Source organism: Lissotriton vulgaris, chromosome 10 (genome assembly GCF_964263255.1).
Source record: "Lissotriton vulgaris chromosome 10, aLisVul1.2, whole genome shotgun sequence".
Lineage (NCBI taxonomy): Eukaryota > Metazoa > Chordata > Amphibia > Caudata > Salamandridae > Lissotriton > Lissotriton vulgaris.
The window spans coordinates 63,827,294-63,850,146 of NC_141698.1; the positions used below are offsets into that span (position 1 = coordinate 63,827,294).

The following is a 22,853-nucleotide window of genomic DNA, read 5'->3' on the forward strand; positions in this document are numbered from 1 at the left end:
TTAATAATACATGAAAGTATTTTTTTTTCGTGCACTTCATTTTTATCATAATGCATAGCACGTCTCCCTAAGCATGACCTATTAAACTGAGCAGTTTGGAGGAATTTCCTACACTGACCCAGTCATGCCTGGTCTTTTTTTTTTAAATATAAGGTAGTCGGAAAAAAATGCAGATTCATTTCTACATGATAGTGAATAGCAAAAACAGCGCCGCCTTCTGGATGTTAAACTAAATTGCATTGCAGTTCCCGGGTCAAACATCTAACGCTTCCTTGGGTACCTCACGTTCATTTTGGCACATATCTTGGTGAGAAAACGGACTCACATTTTGGAACCTTTTTTGCCCTGGTGACCAGGTGGCCTCAAATTGTCCTTGTTCACTTTTTGAACCAGATTTTCATTACTGATAATAGCGAGTGGATAATATGTGAAATGAGCTAAAGGTGTGTGCAAATCGGGCATGAATACTGCTTCACTTGTTAGTCCCCTTCATTAACCACTCCTGGGTAGGCCCTTTATGAACATGTTGAGCCAAATACGAGCGGAATAAAGTACGGAAACCTTACTATCGTTAATGTATTGGTCATTAGCACAGTAAAGTTATTGTTGCCTCAGACCCCTAGCTCATAATTTAGCCGCCACTTCTAAATGAGTGCGTCAGTTCTGACATCACGATGATGTCACACTCTGCTCCGGACTTTGGTTACAGGAAGACGAATATGCACAAATTAGCTTCCTTATTACATGAAACTCACAAAACTACTTGGGGTGCTAGACAGCACTACAAGACGCAAACCAGCGTTCATCGATTTAAATATCAAACTGGCTAATCATACACACGTGGACGGTCTGACACATCCGCAAACCGACAACACGATTTTATAACTGCGAAACATGCTCCTGTTAAACTCCCGCCATCGAGATAGCTGGAGGCAGCCGACCTTTATCTCGTATTTAAAACACAAGCAATAGCCGAAATTCATTTTCAATGTATTTTCCAATCATATAAAAGGAAGAAGGGGAGGGGGGCGCGTTTACTTTATTGAATCCTTTTAGCAGCTCGCGCGGCTGGTGAGAGGCGCTCTTGATGTTTTCCAGGGAGCTGCGGGGACGGTCCGGAGGGAACACGCTTAATCGAATAAACTAATCTTTGCTGTGGAGATTAACTGGATGGCTACAGCGGCAGAGAGCGGCAGAATGCAAAGTGTCCGCAAGGCACCGGCTGCCTCAGAGGTGCTGCCTCCCCGCCGGGCCCACCCTACTGATCTTGCAAATTCGGTAAACTTCATGGAAATTTAATAAGTGCGGCTTGCATTGTGTCGGCCTGCAGAGCAAACAGCCGGGTGCCGTGAGGCACATATGTCGTGATTTAGGAATATTTTTGGAAGCCGCCGTGGCGGGTGCCGCTCGGGCCCGAGGCCTTTGCAACTGTAGGGAGCGTTTGGTGTTTGTACATCCTGGATGTAAATAATATCTGGAGGTAAAAATGTGCTTCTAAGCAGTTTCTGACAGCGGATAAACTGCGTTATGCGTGTGCGCACAACTTCAGACGTTGTTTGATTTTGCACGCCAAGAAATCGCATCAATCCGGTTCCACTCAGGAGCTCTTCTTGGGAACAGCATGTATGAGTCATCTTCTGTGAGCCTCGCCTGCTGCCTCTCTCGTCATTTAACATTGAACACGCTCACCGCTGTGAAAGCGCACGCATCATCTGGATTGCATTACACGGGCACTCTGACAGCTCCTAATTAAGATGAATCACTCTCCCGTGCTCGTTCGCGAACAGAAAATGCCAACTCGGCCACGCGTACATTGCATACAGCCTATCACGTCAACGCTACTGAATACACAGCACAGCGAAGACGAATCACTAGGCAGATGCCAGAAAAATCTAAGGAATGTCCCAGCCGGAGTCCTTTCTGAAAATTCTAAATACTAAAGAGCTCGCAAGCTCCTCCTACACTCCGTGTAGGGGAGGCCCGAGCCCTAAAAAAGGGGACACCAAGGACCTTACAAGATGGGAGGCCCTAAAAACTACAGTGAGAGGTGTGTTAATTAAGATAAGAGCTGCCATGAATAGGGATGCTAACTCCGCCCTAACACGGCTAGAAGAAGAAATAGCAGCATTAGAACAACGACATATAGTTTCTAAAGATGCCTTGGTCCTCAATGATTTAATGAACAAAAAGTACGAATACAACAAAATAATCAGCGAGAGAGCAGGGATTTGGCTTCAACATCAGAAAAACTTCAGACTGTGCCACACCAACAAAGCGGGTAAGAGCCTTGCATCTTACCTGAAATTCAAGCTGCAACAAACTTCCATCAAGAGTATTGTTAACAAACTAGGGACACCACACTCAGACCCCAACAAAATTGCTGAAATCTTCAAGGATTTCTAGAATGATCTATACAGTAAAAACAAAAACATTGATGGATCCAAGTTGGGGCATTATCTAGATAAATGCAAACTCCCTTCTCTTCCGTCAAACGACCAAACCGAACTAAACCGCCCCATATCCGGGGAAGACATCAACTAGGCCATTAAATCCCTCAAAACTGGGAAAGCCCCGGGACCTGATGGATTTAGTGCAATGTTCTACAAAAGCTTCTCAAATGTTCTAACGGAACCACTACAGGATTTATATGAGCAGTTTGCCACAAGTGGACAAATCCACTGCACACCTGCAGAGGCCATTATTGCCGTTCTCCCAAAAGATGGGAAGGACCCCACGTCTCCGAAAAACTATAGGCTGATAAGCCTGATCAATCTCGACTGTAAGATCTATGCCATGATTTTGGCCAAAAGGATCCAAAAAGTGCTGCCCCTACTGATCCATCCATCGCAGGTAGGGTTCCTCAAAAACAGATTATCCAGTGATAACACGCGAACCCTTGCACATATCCTAGAAAAAGCTAAATTGACTAACTCTCCCACGGTGGCCGTGACCTTAGACGCCGAGAAGGCCTTTGATAAGGTCGACTGGGCTTACCTAGTAGCCACCCTACATAAATTTGAATTGGGAACTGACTTCATCCGTATGGTGATGGCCTTATACGCTAACCCTTCAGCAAGAGTAAGGGCGTGTGGATACCTCTCAGACTCCTTTGAGTTGAAACAAGGCACAAGACAAGGCTGTCCCCTCTCTCCCTCACTGTTCCTTCTAGCGATCGAGCCCTTCTTGTATTCTCTACGAAACAATGACCTAATTAAAAGTATAGATTTCGGAGGTGTCACAGTCAAAATTTCGGCTTACGCCGATGACGTTTTTGTGGTCTCCGAGAATGCGGAACTAGCTATCCCGGCCCTGATGTCCTCTATTGCGGAATTTGCAGAGGTGTCAGGATATAAACTTAATAAGGATAAGACAGAGGTAAAACTGCTTAACAACATAGGTGATAAAAGCATCCTGGGTAAGCATGAGCGAATTTTGCGGATCTCGCGTTCGCGAATTTTGCGGATTTGCGGATTCGCAATCCGCAAAATCCGCGAATTCCCGCGAATTTGCGGATTTTTTTTTTTTGTGTTCGCCCGTGTTTCTGCCAGTTCGCGAGGGTTTTGTACACTTTCGCAAATTGCGAACTTACCTGTCGGGTCGCAAGTTTCGCGAGCTTGTTGTTTCTACGTGTCCAGCCTGTTTGGGACACTCTTCTTCATCACTGCCACTCTCTGTCACCACTGCCACTCTCTGACTACTCATGCCACCCTCTGGCCCACCCATGCCACCCTCTGTTTCATCACCACACCCTCTGGTTGTCCAGTGTACATTATTTTCGGCAAAGCAAATCACACCTTCCCTGCCTCAAGTGACCTGAATTAATTTGGGGCTGATTAATGTGTCACAGAATATTTTTTTAGCTGGCACCTGCTTCCTTAGTGCGCCCTGATTAGTGATCTTTTGCACTTGCTAAGTGCTTTCATTGTTGCAAAATTAGTTACAACACCTGCCCTGCCCCAACTGACAATAATGAATTAGGGGCTGATTAATGGATTTTAACTTCCAGCCTGGCTCCTGCTTGTCTCCCTTAGCTGTAATTCAGGACCTTTGTGGCATATGTGTAACTATTCTGAGGTTCAGAGCAGGGTCACATAATAGTTTCAACTGGCAACTGAACTCTGGAGGGGCCCCTCAGGAAGCACTACAGGAAATGGCTACTAATGATGAGCCTGAACTTTTGAACCTGGTAAGTAGTTACTTTCAGTTTTGCTAAAATCGTATTTCTGCAATTTTGCACTTATTCGCGGGGCGCGAACTCACGCGAACAGTGCGAGCAGTGCGAGCAAAATCCGCTGCTCGCGGATTTGCGGATTTTGCGGGAGATTCGCAAATCTCGCGGATTGCGGATTTCCCGAAAATCCGCAAAATCCGCGAGCGGAACGGATTTTCCGCCCATGCCTAATCCTGGGTGACTCCGGACTGTGCTTGCAAACGAAGAGCTTTAAATACCTTGGCATTAATTTTGAGAAAGATTTAATCAGCACTCTTAAAATTAACGAGTTTGCCTTATATAAAAAGATCTCCTCACTATTAGACGGGTGGTCCCCAAAATTCTTGTCCTGGTGGGGCAGAGTGGAAACTTTAAAAATGATGATCACGCCACTCGTCAATTATTTAATAAGCATGTTACCCATGTTATTGTCTTAGGACTTCCTCACCAAAATACATAAGATTTTCAATGTATTTCTGTGTCAAAATAAGAAACCAAGAATCTCCTTACGTAAACTCCAACTGCCAAAAGATAGAGGAGGCGTAGGCTTACCAAACTTTAGATGCTACCGGACGGCCTATTTATGCAAGCAGGGAGCAAATTGGTTTCACAACTACCAGGAATACACTCCTGTATGGATCCAAGTTGAAAAATCTATCATTAATAACCTACCGCTTCCCGCCATAATGACGATGGATGCCACAGCCTTCCCACATTCTAAGTATATATTCCTAAATACTAAAAGAGCTCTCCTCAACCTACAGAGACACTGTAAGGCAAAAATAAAGTTTTCCAAATCCAATTTAACATCGTTTTGGTTTAACCCGGCTTTAAAAGATGAAGGCCAACTCATCTTCTGGGAAAACTGGTCCAAGAAGGGAGTGAATTTACTGAAAGATATTTATGAAGGATCCACACCTTTCACCTTTGCCACCTTACAAACACGACTTGGTCTCCAACCACTTGACTTTTACAAATTCCTACGCCTCAAAGCACTTGTATCTGCCAGAGCCATTCTACCACAGAACCCTACACTCTGCCATAAACTAATCCAGCTCATGTCACAAGGTCATATGGTCTCAAAAGTTTACAAGATCCTGTCTCCTATGCCTCAGAAAGCACATAGAAAGTTTGAACGGGATTGGGAAAATGAACCTAACTCCTCCAATATGGCCTTTGACTGGGATAAAATCCACCTCACGCCTTTCTACAATAAAATATCCCCGATAATCTCACAGACTAAATTTATCTTGATAAACAGGTCGTACTGGACTCCAGAAAAACTCTTCAAACTCAAACTCATTGATAACCCCCTCTGTTGGAACTGCAAGTCAGAAGTGGGTAACCTAGCACATATGCTCTTCCACTGCCCGTTATTGCAAAAGTTCTGGGATGAGATCTATAACTATATCCAACGTACCTTCCACTATAGGCCACCCAGGGAATTCACATATGTCCTTCTGGGGGCGATTGACCCGAACATAACGAGAGACCACGACAGACACCTACTAGACCTCATGATTACACTTGCATGCAAGGTTGTACTCAGCAAGTGGAAGAGTGCTCCTGATGTTTCTTTCAAAATTTGGCAGGAATGGCTGGCGTCCCTGAGGGGAGCTGATAATGAAGTCCTCCATTCATCTTCTTGGCAAAAACCTCATACCAAATTGTGGAGCCTACTTGACTCAATGGAACTTTGTTACGATCCGCCTTAGGCAAACTGTCTCACACTACGCCTGTGACAGCACACTGATTATCTACACCTGTTCTGTGAGTGTGCAGTCTTCTTCTTCTATGTACACTGTTTAATGTCATGTTGCTGCTGCCTAGCCCCCCCCCCTCCCTCCTCACCCTTCCCCGCTATCCTTGCCACACGGTTCCAATATATTATGTATGGATGGTAAGAACAATGCTTCCAAATGTCAATTGTCTATTAAGGACGCACTGCATGTACCTCTTAAGTGCTATTGTATGCTGAACATAGTATCTTCCCGCCTACAATACCGTATGTGTCCAACCATACATTATTTTCTGTCTCCCATTTTTCGGTGTGCCATCCTTACGCCTTATATTTGCTTCTGTGCTTTGTTGTAATCTAGTAATTTTATACTTTTGTATCTTTTGTACCTTTTGTATTTTTTCGTATGTTTTGTATTATTTGTATTCTCTCGTATGTTTTGTATTATTTGTATTCTCAAATAAAAAAGATTTGAAATAAAAAAAAAATCTCCACTCGGAATGTGCCAAAAACCCACGACTGACTAGGGTGACCAACTGGCATAGGTGCAAATTCAGGATGGTGAGTGTAAAAATTCAGGACAAAGGATCAAAATTCAGGACAAAAATTCAGGACAGGGTGTCAAAATTCAGGACTGACTTGACTGAAGGTGACACACCTGACGTGCGCCACTTCGCAGATATCCTTTTATTTGATCTTTGGGACTGCACCTCCCAAGTTATTAGAGTTGCTATCAAGGGATTGACTTTAAGCGTTCTCTTGTAAGGTAACAGCAGTCTCGCTCTAAAATGCAACGGAACGTATTTCCAGAGATTCCCCCAGGTTACCCTGACCCAACCATGCGTGAGCAGCTTATCCAGTCCGTGTTTTTGATTCGTATTCTAGGATTTGTCCTCCTGACTTTCTATTCGAATAATCAGGACTACAAGTCCCACAATGCAAAGTGAAGCCTAGGCTGTTCTCTCGTGAGCCTGTAAAACTTGAGAGTTCTTGCCACATCGCTCCTCGATCTCTGCGGTCGGTGCAGCTCCAGCTGCCCGGTGCATCTGCAGGGGTTGTGAAATGCTGCGCTGGCACTTTAAGCAGCACCGTTCACGCTTTGACAGTGAAAGCAGAAAAGGTCAGCAAGCCGGTGCTGGTGAACATGCTTGCAGGCAGTCATCGCCAATCACGACCTTCCTCTTGGCCAACCAACCAATCACAGGAGGCCTTTGTGGCAAGCTAGGTTGCACAAAACTGTCGCAGCAGAAGAAGCGACTGTCATTCATACTCGGGATTGGAGGGTGTGTGGCAGCGTCAGCACAAGGAGGGTAGTTAGGACTGTTTCCCATTTATGTCATATTTGCTTTTTGGGTGAAACTTAAGACAGGTTTCAACATAATGTCTTTGTAGAGAGGGGTCACTGCTCTGGCTTGCGGGGTGCGGTTGATACATTTTCCATAGTAAAACGGGGTAAGTCTCTGAAGAACCAAAAAACTCGAGTTCTAATCTTAGCTTCCTCATTAGACCAAGTTCTGAGATCCTGGTCAAATCATTTTTCTTTTCTTGTACATCAGCCCCATTTACTACTAAATTTACTAGCGCCCAGAAACTGTTAAATGCTGGTTTGGAGCGCTACAATACGAACTTAGTATATTTTCCCGACTCCACCGAGCATGTCCTCTTCCAAGTGTCTGCGGCTGGCAGGGGCGGAGGCCAAGAACCTCCTGTTGGACACGGTGGACACAGTGCTGTTTGACTGCGACGGGGTGATCTGGCGCGGGGACCAGGTGATCCCGGGGGCCCCCGAAGTCATCAATGGCCTGAAGAGGGCGGGCAAGCAGGTCTTCTTCATCACCAACAACAGCACCAAGACCCGGCAGATGTACGCCGAGAAGCTGGCCAGGATGGGCTTCAGTGTCCGTAAGGAAGAGGTCTTCGGCACCGCCTTCTGCACGGCGGTTTACCTGCGCAAGATCACACAGCTGGACGGCAAGGTGTACCTGATCGGAGGCAAGGCCCTCAGCCAGGAGTTTGATGCCCAGGGCATCCCATACCTGGGGCCTGGACCGGACCCTGTCAGCGGCGGAATGGGCGACTGGGCTGGGGTGAGCCGCGACCCCGAGGTGAGGGCCGTGGTGGTGGGCTTCGACGAGCACTTCAGCTACATGAAACTGACCAAGGCGCTGGCCTACCTGCTGGACCCCACCTGCCTCTTCCTGGCCACCAACACGGACACCCGGCTCCCACTGGAAGGGGGGAGAGCCATACCAGGTAAGGACAGGGCCTGGGAAGGTTTGCCAGAACTCCCCAGGTGTGTTCATGCATGTGAATAGGATCGGACTACAACTCCCAGAATGCACTGTTTAGTTAAATAAAGAAAAGTTCACCTGGAAAAGTAGTGTTTTTTGCCACTCGCAGTGTCTGGCAACTCTAGGTTTAAGAGCAGGACTGAGCGATAGTGATTATAACACTTAGCTAGCAATGTTTTATGAACTAATCAGTCAAGGTTTTGAACTCACTGCACTCATTTTATTGAAAGGAGGTCAGCGGCTGAGTGGCCAGCGGCTGTATAATTTGTCCAGTCTTCATTTCATCGAGCTGTCTATAGTGCATACTATTCCCACTGAGCTAAACTGTCTTTTTTGTCTCTGACACCCTGTTTGAATTACCTAGAGTTCTTTTCCCCCAAAAGTTTGTAATTGCGGTTCTCCTATTACCATGACTAGAGGATCTGGATTTCATTAACGACACGGAGGCTCACATTATGCATAGACTTTTAATGCAGTCTCTAAGCAGCTGCATACATCCTAGTTAAAAGGCTCCATAAAAGAACATTCAGAATAAATAAAGGGCATGAGCCAGAAAGAGTCTGCCTCTTTTAAATGCGGCTTTGAGCAGATAAGTTGTCTTGTTTTCTTACATGATCTATGTCTTTTACTGGCAAAATTTGAAGGTTTGTGCTATTTGGTTTGTAATCCAGCACTTTAGTCTGATTGGCTCTGGGCAAGTAAACAAAGCACATGCCGTTTTTTAGTGAAAATCCCAGGGTAGTGAACAAAGTGAAGTGGGTGCCAAGGAGATGTACAGCTGTCTTTAAGTTACAGATATGACTTTGAGGCGCACTTGTACGGGAACCCCACAAACACATTGATAGAGTTTCTGGGGAGAGGTATGTGCAGAACTCTGAAGTCATCCCGTGTCAGGTGTAAAATGTGGTCAGTCTTGCTCTTAATTAAAAAAAAATAAAGTGCAATTCAAAAACCCCTTGTGAGCTAGGGTATCCAACACCAGAATGGTAAACTGCAGACAAGGGCAACATTTAAGCCCAGGTACACTATATTCAATTATATTTAGGAGGCTCAATTAGTAGCATCTAGAAACAAAATAAGTAATTCACAGGCAAGTGGGAATAAAGCCAGTGGGAAAAAAATCAAATATAAGACAGCACACCAATAGATTAAATCATAAACAAAGCTATATTTATAAATCAAACAGTAGGGGTAGTGATGCAATAATATCAGTGTATAAACTGACAATGCGCTATACAAGTTGTATTCTACATTCCATGATTTGTCAATGAGAACGCGGTTGCGTTCCTATCCAATATGGCTGTCATATTTATGTGTGATACTCTCTAGCAGTAATGCTAGTCACTACACGAGAAGGACTAGAAAATAGGGATAATAACTCAATATTTGTTTGTTTATATGTAATACCCTCTAGGGCTTGGGCCAGCTAGTCCCATCCTAGTTCAAAAAATAATTTCTTTGCCTTTAAAAAAGGGGAGGAAAACGGAATACCCCATAACTTATGAAAGAGGAGAGAAAAAGTTAGGCAAAAGAAAAGAGAAAATTATAACCCAATTTGGGAATCTCTCAGGGGTGTAAATACTGCCCTCACCCACTCAATGAGTGGCATGCTTCATCATAGGGCCGCAGCGCCTCCCTGGAGCAGACCACATCCAGAGAGGAGCGCAGGAAAAAAAAGAGTATAGAAAAGAAATAAATCTTAGATTAGGGATCCCTCACACAGAGACTAGCATTTGCAATGCAATAGGTCTCGCATTTACGAGAGTTTGAGCTATTGGCATTGTAAATGGCAATACCTTTTATTTATGTGTTGTTTCTAAAACAGATAAATAAAAGGCATTGTCATTTACAATGCCAATAGCTCCAACTCTCGCAAATGCGAGACCTATTGCATTGCAAATGCAAAAAACAGCACGATCAACACAGTATCCCTCAGGCCTAAGTAAATGAAAATAGAAATTCTGAGTAGACAGAATGTCTGCGGCGCCCCACATGACCTAAAACAAACATCATTGAATACATACAAGTCGTTGGCGCCCTAAAACATGGCGTGAATGCATATTTGCCACCTCTTGTTATGCCAGGCAGCTCCAATCCCTCACTTTGCAGACAGCAGCCCTTGCAGTGTGTAATAATCAGTCAGCAACAGGTCAGTGGCTGCTCATCCACCATCACTTGAGACCCCCCCCACCCCCGGTCATAGCTTTCATAGGACTTCTCCTGGCCAACAAGGGTAACATACTCCCCATTCTGTTAGCTAGTTTTAGCTATGTCCTAAGGCAACAGGCTCTTTTGGGGGTAATTTAGAGCTCTGGCCTGCAGTAGCTGGATTACCCAACTGGATTTGTATTTGTATTCAGACCCTGACCCTAGAGGGAGAGCCCATTCTACTCTAGGTCTCTCAGACGGTGGGATTGAACTCGAAGCACATTTTAGAATCTCTTCCTGGACTGTCGCGGGGAAGGGGGCAACATTCTGTTTGTATTCCAGGTAAAAGGATGCATACCTCCCCCACCTCCACAGAGGAGGCCCCAGGGAGCGGGGGACGTTGGGGGGAGGGTGCCAATTGTGGGTTGGCTCAGGTCCTACTCTCTTGCTTCATCACTCAGCCTCCTTATTTGGTTTTAAACAGGGAATTCGGTACATCACCTATTTACATTGCAAAACAAACAGTCAAGTATCAGAATACTCATATGGACACATTGGGGTTATCCAGAGCCACAAGTCACGGAACAGGACAAATCGTTCACTTTGATGCGAAGTGCAAAAATGGAGAGTGCGATAGGGACCCGTCTCGGCACCCGCTTTTTAGCTGTTTGTAGCCTGCGCTGACGCATCCTATATTTAAACATGAATGCCGACTTCCCTCATCACCAGCACCCGGTCTGGCCGAGTGCAGTAGTCGTTTCAAGTCTCCTGATAAAGTAATACCCTTGTGTCAATGAGTTTTCTAACCCTGGTATCTGAGCTTTAGATTGTTTCTATTGTGACTGATTTGTGATTGTTTTTTTTCTTTTATTATTTTTTCACTAGTGATTCTATTTTGGTTGATTTATCCAGGTGAATCTCACTCCTTCATAAAGATTCACTTTTTTTTTCATATAAGGCCGAGCAATATCTTTTAACATATAATATATTTTTAGCTCAAACCACAATTATTTATTGGAATTGGTAATTATTTCTTCAATTGTTAGTTTTTCGTTTGTTTACACAAGGTTTGTTTTGGTTTATGACACATGGCATTTTTTGCTGAATTTGTCTTATCTTTGGTGTTTCTCACTGGATCACACACCTTTAAAACGTTGGAGTTTCCAATTTTCTTCATTATAGTCTGCTATTGTCAAACCACTTCTAACTCATAGGAGATTGAATTGTGGTTATAATGGAAATGAGGATTAGAGGCTCGAGATTCTTTGTGTTGTACCTCATGCTTGTTCATTCTGTTTCAGGCACTGGATGTCTGGTAAGAGCCGTGGAGACAGCAGCTCACCGCCAGGCCCAGATCATTGGCAAGCCCACCCGCTTCATCCTGGACTGTGTGGCCAGCGAATACACCATCAACCCGGCTCGAACAGTCATGGTCGGAGACCGGCTCGACACCGACATCCTCATGGGCACCAACTGTGGCCTCCGAACCATCCTGACCCTGACGGGGTTCTCCACTCTGGAGGATGCGCAGGCCAGCCAGAGCAGCGGATGCCCCTCCAGGCAAGGCATGGTCCCAGATTACTACGTGGACAGCATCGCAGACCTGCTACCAGCTCTCCAGGGCTGAGAGAAAGAAGATGAAGGCTGTGGGAATTCCTGCACTAGATTCTCAAACAGTATCAAATAATATTGTTTGACATCAGAATATTTCCTTAAGGAGTGATGCCAGGAGGCAGGGTATCTCAACACTGTACAATGTGACCCCATTTCCCTTAAGTAACCCAAGTTAGACAGTGTTGTAAATGTGACCACGTCACCTCCATTTTCAACATGAGTAATTTGGTTAGAACTTTTCAAATTATTTGCACTGAGTCCACAAGAAGACCCTGTTGCCCCCTTTTGCTGTCCTGTTGAGGTCTAGACCGATGGGGTTGAGATACATAGGATATCCCCCAAGTCATCGCCATTTCCTGGAGAGTGTTCAAGAACTTTCATCTGCTAGGTCAGAGGTCATAAGTCAGCGTTATATAACTTGGGCCCACAGACCTGCTTCTCCAATATTGAACACAATCTCCTGTTGAAGCAATGCACAGACTGTCTAGATGCAACAAATCAATGCGCTAGGCTTTCAACTGTTCACCAGGGCCGGGCTTTGTCGGTACTCGTCTTCCAGCTTCTTGGGCTGATGGTCTCCCTTCCCTTCGCAGTGGGACTCCGAATGAACAGCTTGTTACCCCGGTGGGGGAAAAGCAAACTCCCTCCAAGCCTCATGATCCAGGGCATGACACCGCATTACATTCAAGGAGATCAGAAGCTATAAGAGTTAATTCCTAGTAGGGCATTTGGTTCAAGTTTACCCATGTGACGACAGAAGTAGCCAAGGCAGATGGGACATCAATGGAGGCGTTCTATTTGCTGACCTGCTTATGTTAAAGGAAATAGAGGCGATACCCCGCAGTTAGATAACACAGTCTTGCTTTTTAGAGAATGTCTAGAGATTGCATGCAGTGGCTGCCTTTATTCTGTGGCTAGTGCGACAACCTCCCACTCTCCATGTCAGTGCAGACACTTTTTTAAGTCCTGGACTCTTGAGTGACAGCCTAAATCATTCTGAGTTTAGTAGTCTTATTTTTCTTCCATTGAACTCATTAAAAAATAATTTGTAGGTATACAGTTAGGCGTAGAGACAGTGTCTGTCTATAGTGACCTGGAGTGAGGTGGTCGCCCTATCTGGCGCAAACCAGGGGTCTACGTCTCACTGCAGAATAACTGTGGTCTGGCTAAACCTATTCTGTCTAAGACCATAGACCAAGAGGCAGCAAGGCCCTGACATTCTCCTTCATCTGTACACCAGTAGGGGTGTTTAAAAGATGCTGTCTGACACTAGCACTGTACGCATGAGATCTAAAGAGCCTATTCAAATATGTAGATTTTCGTCTAGCAGATCATATTCAATGGTAGCAGTACACATGTGTGTCTGAAAGATCATGTCTGACTAGTGAAACAGGTGGACAGGATCACTCAGGCACACATCTACAGTACCACAAACAGCGTAGTTTTCAATACCCTGATCAATCGCAGCACTACAGAGGTGTGTCTAATCGATCCCCTTTAACCCCTTCGCTGCGGTGGCTATTCCGCCGCAGCGCTAAGGGGGTGGGGCACCCGCGCGGCGGCTCCATACTAGTGACGGAACCGCTCCGTCACGGCTCGCGGGCGAGCTGTGCTTGTGACGGAACGGTTCCGTCACGAACCCGCCCGCCCATCAAAGCGTCAGCGCAGGCGCAAAATCAGCGCCACGCAGGCGCGGCGAGCAGGCCGTGACGGAACCGTTCCGTCACAAGCACAGCTCACCCGTGGCTTGTGACGGAGCGGTTCCGTCACAAGCATGGGAGGGGTTAATAGTGTATAGCACTGCAAAGAGTTGTGATAACCGGCCCTGTTTGACTAGAGCAGGGTTCTCCAATGTCAGTCCTGGAGAGCCAGATCCATGCCAGATTTTATGCTCAACTAAATTTGTCTAAATGTGGATATCTTAAAAATCTGGCATGGATCCAGCCCTCCAGAGCCTACCTTGGAGAACCCTGGTCTAGTAAAAGAAGGACTGAAGCTACATGGTAGAGTGCTAAAAGCCGCTGTTTGAATGCAGCACTACACTGCTTTAACTAAAGGATCCTTTCTGATAAAAGTGTGACTGAAAGATCTTGTCCGAATATAGAACTACAGAGATGTGCTTAAAAGACCCTGTCTGACTGTAGCCCCAAGAAGGTGTGGCGACCAATACCGTCCACCTGTGGCTCTAAGGAAGTGGGTTACAAGCTACTGACTGTTGCATCACGTAGGCGTTTCTTACAGATGCTGTGTGGCTGGCAGTGCAGATGGTGTTTCATAGTGCCCGAGAGATGTGGCGGGAGTCGCCATGTCACACTGTCTCTCTCAAGAGATGTGAATGAAATATCTTGGCTGATGCTGCAGCTCGACTGGTATGGTTATGTTGTGTCGGGCTATAGAACCACAGAGGTGTGGCTGGAATGATCTTGTCAATCAGCGGAGGTATAGTGTTGTTGTGACAGATCCTCTCTGACTATAACCGTACAGAGGTGTTGGTGATAGGTCACTGGTTGACTGCAGAATCACTGAGGTGTGACTGGAAGGACCACATTCATGAGTAGGTTTGTAGAGGTGTGGCTGGAATAAGATTCAACTTTAGATCCCCAATTGTATGTCATATGGATCCTGTCATTAGTTTAGGGCTTTAACGCGGCTACTGGTGGAATATGCAGGTCGGCCCTCTCTCGCTTTCAGGCTTCTTGGAAAGAGAAGTCTTCCAGCCTTTAATTATTAATGTGGCGCACTTTCATCAAGTGAGGGCTGCAGTCGACACACAGGAATCCCCGGACTGCTTTGCTAGATTACAATTCAAACCAGTTGCATCAATGGACATAAATGTCACATTTTATTGGGGGGGGGGGGGGGTGGTCACTCTAATCTCTGCTTTTCTTGTCTGTCTCTTTAAGAAAGGGAAAGTCAAACAAATGTAGAAACCTCCCACATTATAGGTTTGTGTGTGTGTGGGGGGGGGTCAGTCCTGCTACATTATGCGGTTTGGGGTTTTACGTTACCTTTTCAATCACAGTCATGTTTGGTCTCCTTTGCATCATCCCAAAATAAGGTCATTACCTTTTTTCTACTGTGCCCTAACCTCCGCACTTTTGCATTGTTTCAAAGTAGATTGTTTACAGGTACAGCGTTAGTGTGTTTTTGTTTGTCCTAGAAGTGGCGGGGTTTGTCGCAGCTCTTTCACTGCATAACGCAGGAAGAAAGTTTGTTGGGGATGGATTAGAAAGTGGTTACCAATTGCTTGTGAGCTCCAGGTCTCCCATTCTGGTCTTCATATGCGTGCCAACTTGTGCCAGGGAAACCATTCTGGGGTGGGCACATCCTTTGTTGAAGGAGCCTAGGTTCTAAAATGTCATGTCCAAGAGCAGAATCTTTGTTTGCTACCAAAGTGATCTTGACTTCTTCTGAGGAGACATTTTTGCCTGATGAGTGGTTGGGCCTCCAGTTGTGGGCATGAGGCTTTCGTCCGCTTATTTGGGGTTTTCATTGAAATGAGCAAAATTCTGTTCTCTGAGATGGGTCCTTCATTCTGCAACATGAAGCCTACACTCCAAGGGACATAATGTTCTTTCCTAGAGATGGCGCTTTCTTTTAATTAGATTTGCCTTCATTTCCGAATGGCCTTCATTCCAAGTGATGTAGTCTTTTCTTCTTGGGACAGAACTTTTGCTACCCGAGACAGTGCCATTGCTCTCTCTGACGCGCGCTATGGTCCCTCAGTTTGCAATGGTTTGCTGAGACATACACTCTCGCTCTCTGAGCCAGAGCGTTCCATGAGCTGAGGCAGAATCTTCCATTTCCAAGGTAGAGCCTTCAATTGCTGGGATGGAGTCTTGGTCAGAGACACTGTTGTAAATTCCAATTTGCAAGTCACAAATTGTGAGTCGCAAAATGACACAATTTGCGACTCGCAAATTAGAAGGGTCGTACATCTGGCCCTCTTTGTACTGTAGGCAAATATGTAGTTAGCATGGCAGGAGTGGAGAAAGGAAACTGTAAAATGCCTTTGTACTCTTCGGCAGGCGAGTGCTTTGCTGCATTGGCAGGATTACTTGTGGGCACATGTAGTGGCAGCTCGTGCATTTTTGTGTAAATTCTGTGAGTAAAATTGGACAAAACTTGTAGCGTTTTCATCCTTGGTGACTGTTTCAGAAAATTACGTTTATTAGTGCATTTGGAAGTGCATTAAGCCCTTAATATTATTCCAACTTCGGTAGGATGTAAATACTTCAAAAAGAGAAAACAAAGCGTTTTCTGCAGCTAACCGGTTCTAATGCAGTTTGCAAAATGTTTCTATTTATGACCCAGGGCTTCTGGATGGATGCACTAGGAGGCTCATGCAGGAAAATTATATTGGCAGCAAGATTAAACACCTTGCAATTTGTGTGCAGTTGCACCATTTTCCATGCATTTTGTCAGGACTAAAAATGCCCTACACTTCTGTCTTGTTAGAGGGCAGGCTAGATGTCACCCTAGACCCCAATGACAATCAGCAAATAAATGCCTTCCCCCGAACGTGCACGCCGACTGCAGTATTTATTAATGATTGGTTTCAAAAGGTATCCGGGACAATGGGACTCAGGAGAATAGTGTTTCCATCGATATTTACCCTGAAATTGAAGACATTTCAGCCATAAAGTGATCTTCCACTGGAACCTCAACCACCTTCTAAAGCTTTTTGCCCTCCCTGGTAAGAACTCTGCCCATTCTCATAACCCTGGAGAAGCTGCTAAAGACGCACCTCATACCTACATCTGAATTAACCTATTCCGCCGAAGTGCGTAGATCCGCCCTTTATACCTTACGTGGCTTTCTTGCTTGGCTGTTCCACAATCTGTTCAAATAGCTTTTGTACTTTGTTCTAGTTCCTTGAAAAATGCACTAATACTGCTTGCTGAAGTTCCACTATTGAAAATAGTTAAAAACCTGGTGTGTCTATGAGGGTTAGTTTAGCACGGTTCTAGGACTGCTCACCACAGGGATCTCTCGGAAGCATGCAACTGGTGGGTACTCTACAGTGGAATCCTCAGCCCTGGCCTTTAAATTTACCGCAGCACTCCTATTTTTTTTTTTAGTCCCACCTCCCATGAATTTGTTTTTGTATTTAATTCAATTTCTATTGTATCTTTTGCTACCTTTCCCTGACACTTTCCTGTTGTTTCAGGGAACAACAGCCGATAGCCCAATCAGAGTTGATGGGGGTGGGCGCGCAGTCCTTCAGACGGGCCTCAACCTGGAAATTAAGCTGTGGTTTGCTTCTGTGGCCTGCCTCCATGTTGCAGCTCTTCTCATGTCCCATTTCGTTTCCTACTTTGTTTGCTTTTAATTGGCTCATGTATGTTTAGAACTAAGTAAGGCTCAAATTTCAACCATGCACCGTACTGTAGATGGTTCTGTTTTTTAGGAAACATAAAAGATAACCTATGATCTAAACCACTCCGAAAGCTCCAAGGTTTAAATATTACCAAAACTTTTATAGAGATTATTAAACTGTTTACATGGTTTCTTTGTATAGTTTACATTGGTGGTGCTTGTTGCAAAGTTGTACGTACAGTTTTCCATTGTTTGCACATGGACAAGTGTGTCCAGATTTCGAGTCAGAAAGTACAAGATGCTCTGCAATGGGTGTTATTTTAAGGATTGACTTTTGTTTGGTTTTACTACAGAAAAAAGTCTATGTTCTTGGGCAATCTGTGTACTCGCCCTATATTTTCACCCTGGTCAAACGCTTGGCGAAAACATAGCAAAAGCATGGTTATTAAGGTTGACAAAGAATAAATAATGCATACATATGTTTTGTACATAAACAAAAAAAACAGGGTACTTCCTTGGACACACAAACAATGGCCTACCTACTAATGGTGAGTATTTCACTAATCAGCCAGCCGTGCCAATCTCTGGCAGGCTACCCGCTGACCACAGGCCTTTTAGAAATGTACATCCTGCATTCAGTAAGTCCTACGTAAAAGAGCTCAAGTTCTTCCTGCAACCATGGCAGAATTCTGCGCTGTAACTGTTAATGAATTTTTCTTAAAAGATTTTAATGGGTACATTGTGCACCAGTGTTGTAAGATCGACTGCTATGGATGAGATGTATTGAAATGGAACACAACAACAGCACATCCTCAATCGTACTTCGAAGAGAGGCCTAGTAGGCCAAAGACACTGCGAAGTTTAATAATTGTGTAACATTAGTTATATTTAAGACTGTATTCATCAAGTCTCATGAGTGAGCTTTACAATGAACATTTGTGTAGCAGATGGAAAAGTTGAAAGATCAAGTGCTTCATACTGAATGGTAGACGAGTTGGGTCCAGTTGAGAATAAATTACAGAAAACAAGATCTGTTGGGGACAGTATTAGGCGGCGCTCTTTACAATTATAGTTTTTTCCCCGTATTGCAGCAACTTCTTTTCATAAGTTTGAAGTATCGGCACAGAGCCATGGAAGGTAATTTCCCAGAATCGCACGTTGTTTTGGTCTTGACACAGGATTAAAACCCAGGTCCCGTCTGGAGTTTTGGATCAGCAACTAATCACTTGGCCACACCGCTTCCTTTTAGTAATACTACAAGTGTAGACAAATGTATACTTGTTATGTTTCCAAAAGGCCATCTCTCTGTTAATTTGTCCATCTGGCTGCTTTGAAATATTTTTTAGAAAACTCTGTGTTTTTGTACTGTTTTAAAAATTCTTTGATTGTGTAATTTCTTCCAATTACAATAATTCTTAAAAACCCGATTAAATAAAGTGGCAATTCCTGCAGTGGTATACTGGGTGCACAGCTAGTTATTTTAAATTCACGTAATCAAAAATGATTTAGATGCAGATAAACACATTACAATGGAATTTCAAAACAAATAAATCATGACAATGCTTAATCACCTATAAAGACTTTATTAGACTATACTTAATATAATATCCAATGCTTGTTGGAAAAACGTCCAAAAACATATACAAAAACAGAATCAGTGCTTATACATAATCATGTGGTTGAGAAAACCACAAAACTGTCTGATTATCTTCGGACAATGTGCCCAATGCATTTCGGGATTAGTGGATCCCTTCTTCAGGGGCCATGAATGTGGTGACGATCAAACTCCACTATCTGTGGCGAATCCTTAATGAAATTCTGTATGTACTTGCGTTTCGCCTCACTAAGGTAGAAACGTAAGTTCGGAAGTCGGGTGGCAATTAAACCACTGGACACCTTGAGCACAGTAGACCTCTGTATGAAGCTGTATACGGCTAATACAGTCTGCGCTGTAAGAAAAGAGTTTATCGTCACTCTTATCATTCTTGTATTTGGATCATTAACCCTTTATAAGCGGAACCTCTGTTTTCATACAGAGGTCAAGGTATCCAGTGTTTTAATTGCCACCCGACTTCCGAACTTGCGTCTAGTGAGATGGGTATGCCCAGAGGTGGGTCCCTTGCTCGCTGTGCCACTTCAAGCTAGCCTGGCTGATGAGGGTTGTTACCTCGAAACCAGTCCCAGGGTGCTTTTTTCCAGTCCAGGGAGGTCCCAGCTTGGCAGTTCGGGCTGGACTGTTCCCATTAAGGAGCAGGGTCACGACAGATTGGCATATAGCTGGGTCTAAACTGGGGTGGTCACCTGAGCAAAAGAACAATGGATTTAACTCAGATCTCCTGACTGGGGGTGAATGGTTGATTCATTCAGCATTCCATCCATCATTGTTGCCGCAGCACTGTACAGGATATTAGGCAGACCGAAAAGATGCACATACTTGTTTGTAACAGGTATATAATGGCTCATCCACTTGCCTGGTTCAAATCCTATTCCTTTGTGTTTTTAAATTTATAGGACTTCCGTCCCAATATAGATATTTTCTGAAGTTGATAAAAATTGACACCAAGACCCTCATTTCGTCTTTCAGGATTAAAAAAAAGCATACCGTTTCTTTTATGGTGGGGAAAAACCCATTTTGTAAAACGCAACTGCATGGCCTGCAGAAAAACAGATGAAATGATCATCAAACACATTTATCACCTAAAAGGTGGTGGTAAATGTTTAAAAAAAAAAAAAAGACGACGCCTGTCCCTAAAACACCATCTTCCGAAATAAAAATAGGACAGCCTTTAAAAAAAAACAAAAAACGCTTAGGTTAACACCCCAGGAAGAAAAACATTTTGGGTGAGAGCCGTTCATTGAACAGCAGTGCCAGAATGGTAGAACGAACACATGAAACCAAAATACACATTGGTGAGTCTTACTAACAACCTAGGACCATTCATACAGTCCTCACTGGCACAATGCACTTGAAAGTGCCAACACGGATGCAGTTGTTGCCATATCATTACACTTTGCCATATCCCAGTGCAAGGTAACTTCCATGTTGTTGGGGAAAGCGGAGCTGCTGCAGAGTGCCAAAGGGTAAGAGCAGTTCCTACTGGGAGAAGATGGACCAGGGCAATGCTCAATACCTTGAGCACGTTAGAGTCCCATTTCCTGACAGCCTCTTAGGCCGGCATTGGAGATGCTCAAGGAACGTCATTGGCTTAAGGTTGCCAAGCGTATTGAATTTAAAGCACCGTACTATATATTTAAGGCCACATTTTGCCAGGGACCATGCTACATTCAGGAATTAGTATCTCCCTATCAGCCCTGTCGGCCTTTAAGGTCTTTGACCCAAGCTCTGTTCAGTGTTCTTAGGTTTCGCTTAACCCATATGAAAGGCCATTCCTTTGCCTATCTGGGTCCTAAGCTTTGTCATTTTTTGCCAGAAGCTCTAAGGAACTCTGAGTGGTTTTCTTACTTTTCGTAAGATGTTAAAGACTTGGCTATTCTGAACCTGCACAGTGGGATTGCAGATCTGCGACTGCCCTGCACCGGGAACCCCCCCCCCAAGGTAGCGGTGTGCATTATAAGTTGCTAGTAATAATAGTAATGCACTGTGTCCAAACTATTTTTGCACACCTGGCTCACACCAGCATAAAGCAGGCACTTGTTTTTTGTTAAGATAGTGACATAGATCAGGAAAGTCACACACAATATGTTAGACCATCACATATTCCCTGAAGACTTGTAGATAGTGAATGCCAGCAGAACAAAAGTTGCACAATTGCGGGTTTCCCTGATGTGCTAAGGGCATTGCATTGCTTCCGCAAAGCACTGGTAAACCACGGAGCCTGAAGGGAAGCGTTCCAGTGCTTGAGAGAGTCTCAGAAGACTCAAAAAAAGAAGGGGGTCGTGCTGAGCATAAACGGGATGGGTATCTGTGCCTCTTTCATCAGAGGCAGCATTGCTAAAGAGTCCTAAACTGGCCTGGATAACACTGACACACTTTAAATAACACATTGCATAAGATACAGCAAGGTGAAAAAATATTTTTAAGTCTATTTTTCGCATCAGAAACATATACAGCTTCCATGATAACCTCCACAGAGTTCGAGGCATGGAACTCAACATAAACCTGCTGGATTATAAAACACTCCATCATGAAAAAAACGTTTTTACGCATTGAACATCAGGTAAAAATGCGCGCTACCTGGAGATTTCGCCACCGCAGGGGTTCCAAAAGGGGAGAAAGACTCCAGTATATTTACAGCGTAAATCATGAACTCTTCTTAAAACTGTGAGTCTGTGCGTTTCACGTCATATAGTCTCGTCTTCTTTTAGGCCATACAACAGGGAACTAATTGGGGAACTCCACAGGATGTTGCTTTATCAGCAGTCCTATGGAAAATCATGAAACAAAAAGACCCTTTATTCAACATGAAGGCTCCTGCGTTTGCTAATCAGAACGTATTCCGTAGGAGCCTCTGGAGGAGTCAACAGGAAAGCCTTCACCTCCTCCTTAGCAGGACTTCCTGCCGGGAACCACAATGATACCTCAACTGCCAAACTCTGTAATTCTTTAGTAATAGCCTGCAGGTGTTGCCTGCAATGGAGTGTGACAAGCAGGGCACAAGTCCTAAAAAAAAAAAAACAACAGGTGGTGGGGGGTGGGGGGGGGGGGGGGGGCTAACTAAGTCAAGCAGTATGCAAGTGAAATGCAGAGTGACATCATGGTGCATGACAATGCAGGTGGCACTTCAGGAAGTGGCATCACATCTCAGGAAGTGACATTACAAGAAGTGACATCAGCTCTTAAGACCTCCCACATATATTTAGCAGGTCTATCATGAGTACATTTGAGCACATTACAATATTTAACAAATTAGATTTTGCATCAGGGTTGTGCCAAAAAAATTGACGTAACGCGACGCAAAATCTGGGTCTCAACTTATCCATTTTTTTTTAAACCCTGCCACAAACAAATTGGCAACAAGGAGAAATGTGGCTGTAAATCTGTTCTTCTCAATTGGTTGCAAAGTCTGCATTTTAAAATATCTTATGGGTTTAAGGCACCTGCTGTATGCCAACTAAATCTCAGTGAATAATAATAGTGGTAAAATAACTCTAGAGGTTAATGTATTTGCTGGGGAGATCTGTGTTTTGTATAGCCCCAGTTTTGTATCAAAGTAGCATAGAGGGTTAATATGTCTCATGCAAAGCACATTCAGTAACGTGCAGATTACAGATTTTTATTTCACGTAAGTGGGTTACCGCTTTTAACACAGAGATCCTTTTGTTACTTGCAGTTCAGAAATTGTAATCCTAATACAGCACATTGCGCTACGAAGGACGTGTCTCCGACACCTTATAACCCTTACTGTCTTATGTATACATCCTACACAATGATTTCCGGACATGATTTATTGTCAGTGTATAAATGTGTACATGTAATGTAAACCGCTCTGAAACTATGCATTGGAATGAATAGGGCTATAAAAGAAAGGAAACAAAATAGTGGTATTAAACCTGTCAGCCTTAGGGTAGTCTT

At 44.2% G+C, this 22,853-nt stretch overlaps 1 protein-coding gene across 1 annotated transcript; it reads left to right on the forward strand.

The window, feature by feature from the left end:
• The first annotated feature begins 7,226 nt into the window (after positions 1-7,226).
• On the forward strand, positions 7,227-17,509 carry PGP (phosphoglycolate phosphatase). Its single transcript, XM_086940477.1, has 3 exons — positions 7,227-8,201; positions 11,689-13,515; positions 13,793-17,509. Exons 1-2 carry the CDS (start codon positions 7,604-7,606, stop codon positions 12,012-12,014), a joined length of 924 nt encoding a protein of 307 aa, XP_086796603.1. The 5' UTR covers positions 7,227-7,603; the 3' UTR covers positions 12,015-13,515; positions 13,793-17,509.
• Positions 17,510-22,853: the final 5,344 nt, after the last annotated feature.